The sequence below is a fragment of the Nicotiana tabacum genome, chromosome 14 (genome assembly GCF_000715075.1).
Source record: "Nicotiana tabacum cultivar K326 chromosome 14, ASM71507v2, whole genome shotgun sequence".
In the NCBI taxonomy this organism is placed as follows: domain Eukaryota; kingdom Viridiplantae; phylum Streptophyta; class Magnoliopsida; order Solanales; family Solanaceae; genus Nicotiana; species Nicotiana tabacum.
In genome coordinates this window covers 1,216,887-1,223,983 of record NC_134093.1, presented here as the reverse complement: position 1 = coordinate 1,223,983, position 7,097 = coordinate 1,216,887, and the positions used below count along the sequence as shown (strand labels likewise).

Genomic DNA, 7,097 nt, shown 5'->3' with positions numbered 1-7,097 from the left:
GAATGATTTACGACTTGTTCAAAGATAATTCCTCTCATTTGCAGTCAGAGACTCCTAATAAGATGCCTTTATTGTAGCCAAATATTAGGCTACGGTAATACATCTGGTCCAGCCAAATATGGAAGTTAAATAATGGTGGATTGGTGGTTGTTAACTAGCTTATTCATCTTTTGAAGTTTCATGCTGAAAAGAACTAGTACTAATTTTGATTTCAATACTCGTAAAAAGTCATTTTTAAGGGAGTTAATATCTTTTTAATTTTTTGTATTACTTAGTGCCAAAAGAATTATTAATCGGGTGTCATTTTATTTGTTCTTGGATTTTAAGAAATAAAGAACGAATAGAAGAAAAAAAGATTTTAGTAGAAGAAAAAAAGATTTTAGTGTGTGGAAAAGGCTTCTTGAGTTGAGTAGGACCACCATTTTATTCAAACCAAATTATTAATTACACGATTCAAATTTTGGTGATAATGAACCAACCTTTACGCTTATCTACTTAAATATCAAGCTTTTGTCATGTGGGAGAGTTAGAACATATAACATGCGTCTAATCCACGTATCACAAGTTGTACTATTACCACTAAACCAAAGCCCGGAGATCCTTTTGCAGCCAACTGAGCTTTGATTTCAAGCTTTTGAATGTGAAAGTCTGAAACTAATTGATCTATCCTAAAACATACAATAAAGTATCTCTAAAGATCAAGAAGCAACCAAGAAACATTGCATCTTTTGTGACATCTTTTTCCTTATCACTAACTTTAGTATTCCTGTACCACTTACAGCAATATGTTGTTCTTTTTTCTCTTTTAAACCAAGTAAAAGTACAACAGAAGCAAAATGGTACATCAGAGAGGTTGTATATAAGCAGAAACAAAGCTTGCTCTTAAGGAAACTATACATAGCATGCCAAGATCAAAAACTGGTACCATATGCCTTGAACTAATTTGCGCAAAATATTTGGGCTTGATGTGAATAAACTGCAGAACCCATTTTTTCCTAAATCGTTGAAGAATTATGTGAACACATCGAAATATCTACAAGAACGCCTTCGGTGGTATTCTAGCAAGCTTGCATACGTTCGATCCCAGATTCCAATGTAAAGAGACTCATCATCCGGACTCAGAGATACCCCTGATATCTCACCAAAAATATCAATTTCCTGACGTTTCTTGTAATCTGACTCGGTACTATAAATGTGGACAAAATCTGCAGGTTCAGCCACTACCAGGAACCGTCCATCGGATGAGAAACGGATAGATCGCGCAGCACCCATGTTTCCCTTCAAAATGGCCATAGACGAGGACAGGTTTCTCAAGTCCCAAATCCGACAGGTCTTATCTTGATTGCCAGTGGCAAATGTACGGCCATCTGGGTGCCATGCAGAAGCAAAAGAGTAGTCTAAATGACCCGCAATTGAGGCCACCGTCTGATACAGTAACAAAGAAGTTCAATTGTAAGTTCAGCAAATGGAAAAGTCATCATCAAAAACAAAAATATGGAGGAGAATTAGACATCTTCGAGCAAAAATAATAGTCTAAAATTCACAAACTTTAAGACTTATAGTGCAATGGAGAACAATTATGGATCAATAAAGACCGAGTTCAAACGCGTTTTGCTCCCACGAGAAAGATCTATATGAGAAAATACAAGAAACAAAAGCACACCGCAACTCTTTGCAAATTATTTTCCGGAATACTTTAGCCAAATAATCACCTCATCATAAGTGCAGTAACAATAACGACCTAACATGCTTCAGAGTGCGCTTCTGAACTAAGAAACTGACATTATGTATTTACATAACAAAAAAATCGCATTCCATCTGATGTAGAAGGTAATGACTAAAAATTTAAAATACCTTTCCATTGCGGGAATCAACAAGTAAACCATTTAGATCATCACCAACAACAGTAAAAAGCTTGCTATCTGGGCTCATCGAGGTGTGCTGCATTAATTACCAGTGAAATTATAAATACATGAGCTCCTGAAGGATGCAGTTTTGACCAGTATCGAAATATTTGTGCAACATAAAGCATGTAGACAGGAAGAAAGAATTTTTTTAATCCAGATGAAAATTGAAGCGAATGTGAACTAGCAATTTGGACATATAATGAATATCCCCACTTATTACTTTCGTATCCGAAAACCTCAGAGGAAATGCAATTCAAACTGGATGATGGACTAGGTCCTGAGCCCAAAGAACTAAATCCTCGCCTACCAATAACAAAATCTCATACTAGATCTGAAGAAACTAGTAGAAGGTTGATGGAACTTCTTGATAGCGGACAACAGCTTATGTGTTTCCACTATCTACACGCCAGTTCATCCCTCTAGTGGATATTTTCTTTCTTGGTGTTCGGGCCAGCTTGTGTGCACCTCGACTAATTCCACCGAGTACCTGCTCTTACCCACCAGCACAGGTAACTTTGCCCACCTTGAGAAGAAATTACCTAGTGTTTTTTGCAATCTTAAGCCTCATGCTAGAATTTCATTTAATTAAGAAAAGGCCTTATACTAGAAATTCATGAAGTTACTCTTTCCCGCCAACACAATAGATAATGATATGATGAAGGGGAGGAGGAGGACTACAATGACAATTCACTTATATAACAAATCGTATTATTACTTCACGAACAACCAAATAATACTGTGGTAAGTAGTAACTAATGAAAAGAAGTCAAAAAAAAGGAGCAAAGAAAGGGGAAGAACAAAAATAGCAGTAAAAGCACATAAAAAGACTTACATTCACTGGCCAAGGGAAGCGGAAGTGATTCATTTGCTGAAACTTCTCCATGTCGTACTCTCTCACACCACAGTCGTTGTTGGATGCCATAAAACGAGGCCCACCACTGTAAAATGTTTGAACTTTACTTTCATCAGTTGAAATTTTTTAAACTAGCTCAACAACTGATTGTGACATTCACACTCTACCTGACGCTTTCATATATCTCAATGGCATTTGTGATAGCATTATCCTCATAAGTGGTCCTTGCACAGAAGCTGACTCCCGGCTTGTCCAAACTCTGCAATATTATTTGAAAGCAAAGTTAAGCAAATACCACAACAACAAAAAAAACAAAGTTTAGCGGAAAGGAACTTCTTTTTTTAACTAAGAATTCACCAACATCACATCAGCTTTTTCCTGTGATTAAGAGATGCACTGACCTTACAAATGAGTTCTCCTTGGAAGCCACCAGCAACCACAAAACGGTTCTTCACTGCCATCGTGCTGATTTGGGTTTGTGTCAGACCCTCTAACAAACTTCCTGCGTGTTTCTAGAGGTCCAACAACAAAAAAGAATAGGTAAAACATAAACAAGAGAAGAAATAGTTATATCCATATGAAGCAAAGAGAAAAATGTTAAAGTGGAAAAATTCAAGTGGAACTTCTTTCTTTTTGCCCCCTGTTTTGTGGCAGGGAATGGTGCAGGATACTTCTATCAATACCCACCACAAAGCCAAGAAATCAGAGAACTGAAAATGCATATATGAACACAAGAGTCATTTTCCAAGCTATGTCACGCCTAAGAGGAGGAAAAAAGAAGCAAGAGCGTAGCAGAAACTAAAGTAGGGGACCATCATTAAATACTTTTCAATTACCTCCGTCGGTGTTATGTGTCCAGAGAAGTTGATAACTTCTGAGAGGTTGCGAGAAATGGATGACCAATGCATAAGTGAATAGTTCGAAATCATATACACGTCATGCTTTGAAGTTGCCCACACCAAGTTCCTTAGCTGCAAACAAGAGGCAAAAGAAGTCATTAAAAGACCGCCACTCAGCAAATTGACCACACCAAAAAAAAAAGGCCATAGGCAAAGATCACAGAACAAATCCAAACTTTGAAAATGTAATTAAGAGATACCCCCAAATAACATCACATATGGTATCTCACTACTTACAAGATAAGAAAATTGACATGAATCAAAAAACTAGAGATAATTCATTTGGCAACATAATGATTTTTGTTTATTACTGGAGGAACAAAAATATGCCTTGTGTTTTTATTTATTTCAATATGAAAGGGAAAAGAAAAACAGAACACAAAAAAACCGGGTCGTTGAGCGGAAGTGCCAAAAAGAGGACGAGGTAGACCTAAAATCACATGGAAGGAAGTTGTCTTAGCAAAAGATAGGACACAATGAAAGAAAAAGTTCTATAAATGCGATATATATTAGTTGAGAATATGTTTTTGACGTTAGCACTTTTACTATGTGTCCTATGCTTTCTAGGAGTGGTTTAGCCTTTCATAGATTTATATGTTTAGAAAATATACATAACTTATGATACTTTTTGTTTTTATTTGCATAATATTGACATAAGACGAGTTTAAATAGAGTGATGTGGTCGGCGAAGTGATTCGTATAGCTGGTCCCAACTTGGTTGGGACTGAGCCGTAGTTGTAGTAGTATGCCGATTGTCACAAAAGGAGTCCGAAAGAAGTCTCTGCTGTAGCATTAGGAATTCAACATTTTAGACATTTGGCAGGTCAACTTTAAGTAAGTGAGTAAAACACAAATTATTCTAGTGTAGGCGGAATCTGCAGAATAAAGCGGACCTGAAAATGGAGGATTGTAGGCTTAACGGATCTTGCATTATAAAAGAATTCGTAGTAGTTGGCACCCTTCTCCACTTGTTCGCATTCCTGAAAATGCAATCACGTAACTGACCAGCAAAGATGAGAATTTTACTGTGGTCGCAACGAATTGACCCAAATGGAATTCTTTAAACTAAAAAATTGCAGTGCAAAAACCTTATCGACAGCTTCCCCCGACAAAGGAATGTTCTCATAATTTCTATACTGTTCGAGCCTTGTCAATCTATAACTTTGCCTGGTTACATTCAACCTCTCCCACGGAATACCTTGTATATCCTTCCCTTTTCTTGCTTGTGCAGCCGATGTATCAGTCACTTTTGTTGGCTAACAAAATATCAAGAGTTCCAGGTAACTCAAAATACAAAAGGGGTATAAAAATTGATGATGATAATTTAGAACCAGACAATAAGTGATCCATCAGAAAAATAGGTAAATTTGACTTGGCCAAACAAATTGGACAAACGACAAAGAAACCTGACTAGATAAAATCCAGTAAAACTACACTAGTTCTCGAGTCTTGGCTGTTGGAAATTTTCAAAAGAGGAGCATTTTCAAACCATGGACCTTTGGCTGCTCCATGATAACATAATTATCAACAAGAACGTCTAGCCTAAAATGAATAGGAACAAACGAAGAACAAGGCAAAATTCAATAGAGGAGGAGAAGTGAATCAAGTTACTATATTTTACTAACCATATCATAGTCATCAAGATTTGTCTCCTCGTTATAGAATTCGCCCTCAAATTCATCGGCTGAATCAGTCACCTCTCTGTCGTCCGCCATGTAATCCAATTGGTCAACCCTTTCAAGAGACATGCCTTGAAAAATAGATAAAAATTGCAGATTAAAGGTTGCCCCAAAAAGAACAAAGAAAGAAAGGGGGGATATTAAAAAACTTAATCAAAAAAATGCACTCAAAAAATCCAAATAAGCAAATCAATGAAAAAAGTTTAACATCTCCTACCCCAAAAAACCACTAGCCAGAATAAGTTCCCAAATAACAAAAAAGAAAAACTTTCATTTTAATTACCAAGAAACTCCTAAAACTGAAATACCATTGATGAACATAATGCTGTGACTATCATCAATTTTACTAGTATAATTACCTATGTGTTGCCATAAATAGCAAATCCCAGAAAATCATTTCACAACAAAATTAAACAAAAATAAAAAAAATCATTCTTGAATTACCCACAACAGCTCCTCATACTAAACAACATTCAAAGCTTTAATGCTGAGATTACTATTGCTAATATAAATCCACAAACCAACAAAAATATTACAACAAACAATAAAATAGTAAAAACTAATTCTTGGAACCTGTGCATAAGAATTAATGCTGAGATTATTGCAGATAACTGCATAAACCCAAGAAACTATTATTACAATAAACAAAGAAATAGTAAAAGATAATCTTTGCATGAGAAGAGTACACACACCCAAAAAAAAAAAAAAGGAGGCGGCAAAAGAGAGTTTTGCAAGAACTAACCAGAAAATTTTCTTTTTGTTTTTTTGGGATAAAACAGCTTTTTTCAAAATACCCAGATGTATATTTATGTAAGAGGCACTTTTGTAGGAAAAATGGTAGTATTGTTTTTTCCAGCTTCTTCTTCTTGTTTTTGTTGTGAAATGCGTATGTGCAGTATGTGTAATGCTGAGATTACAACAGTCAAAGAAATAGTAAAAGATTTATATAATCTTTGCATAAGTACAGCACTTACAAAAAAGGCCATAAAAAGATAGTTGCAAGAACTAACCAGAAAATTGTCATTTTTTTCAAGAATAACCAGATGTTGGAACTTGGTATGCAAGGAAAAATGAGCTTGAAAATATTACAACAGCAAACAAAGAAATAGTAAAAGATATATTCTTTGCATAACCACAGCACTTACAAAAAAAAACATAAAAAAAGTTGCAAGAACTAACCAGAAAATTGTTTTTTTTTTCTTTTTCAAGAATAACCAGGCACTTGATATGCAAGGAAAAATGAGCCTTTTTTCACTTCTTCTTCTACTTGTTGTTGTGCAATGTCAATGTGCAGGTTGAATGATAGCTTCTAACCCCCACACACACACACACACACAAAGGATAGCAAAAGAGAGTTGCAAAAACTAACCAGAAAATCTTCTTTTTTCTCAGGGTGAAAACAGCTTTTTCAAAAATACCCAAATGTATATATGCAAGAGGCTTAAGCTTTTTTGTTTTTGTTCTACAAATGTGAATGTGCAGATTGAATGATAGCTTCTACGTCTGGTTTGTAGCTATGATATGATGCTACACATGTCTTGGAATTTGGGGTTATAATTTTTGTAAGATATAAATGCACGCGCCCGGGTATCAAGATGGAGTAAGTGGGCGTTTGGACATAAGAATTGTAAAATTGAAAAAAACAAAAGTGAAAAAATAAATTCACTTCAAAATGTTATTTGAAAATTAAAATTATGTTTGCACATAAATATAATTTTGGATTATTTTTTAAGTTTTGTGAATGGTCTGAGTAAAAAAT

The 7,097-nt window shown here is 35.3% G+C and overlaps 1 protein-coding gene across 6 annotated transcripts; it reads right to left on the bottom strand.

The window, feature by feature from the left end:
- Nucleotides 1–726: 726 nt before the first annotated feature.
- Nucleotides 727–6,879, bottom strand: LOC107813762 (putative WD repeat-containing protein C2A9.03). Of its 6 annotated transcripts, none has more exons than XM_075229162.1 (10): nucleotides 6,708–6,879; nucleotides 5,285–5,409; nucleotides 4,748–4,915; nucleotides 4,553–4,639; nucleotides 3,597–3,731; nucleotides 3,162–3,272; nucleotides 2,928–3,019; nucleotides 2,740–2,845; nucleotides 1,855–1,941; nucleotides 727–1,425 (listed from the first exon to the last, which is right to left on the bottom strand). In XM_075229162.1, exons 2-10 carry the CDS (start codon nucleotides 5,405–5,407, stop codon nucleotides 1,012–1,014), a joined length of 1,323 nt encoding a protein of 440 aa, XP_075085263.1. In that variant the 5' UTR covers nucleotides 5,408–5,409; nucleotides 6,708–6,879; the 3' UTR covers nucleotides 727–1,011. The 6 variants fall into 6 exon arrangements, with proteins under 6 accessions (XP_075085263.1, XP_075085264.1, XP_075085262.1 ...); XM_075229163.1 differs by having other exon boundaries at nucleotides 6,518–6,769; XM_075229161.1 differs by lacking the exon at nucleotides 6,708–6,879 and adding an exon at nucleotides 6,081–6,255.
- Between the last annotated feature and the right edge of the window lie 218 nt (nucleotides 6,880–7,097).

Bases quoted from the DNA above. Each gene is read 5' to 3' on its own strand.
- LOC107813762 (XM_075229162.1), bottom strand. From the start codon at position 5,407: ATGTCTCTTGAAAGGGTTGACCAATTGGATTACATGGCGGACGACAGA. The intron at 4,640-4,747 runs GTTTTTGCACTG...TTGCATTTTCAG, and splicing joins CGGGGGAAGCTGTCGATAAG to GAATGCGAACAAGTGGAGAA. The intron at 3,732-4,552 runs GTCCGCTTTATT...TCTTGTTTGCAG, and splicing joins CTACAATCCTCCATTTTCAG to CTAAGGAACTTGGTGTGGGC.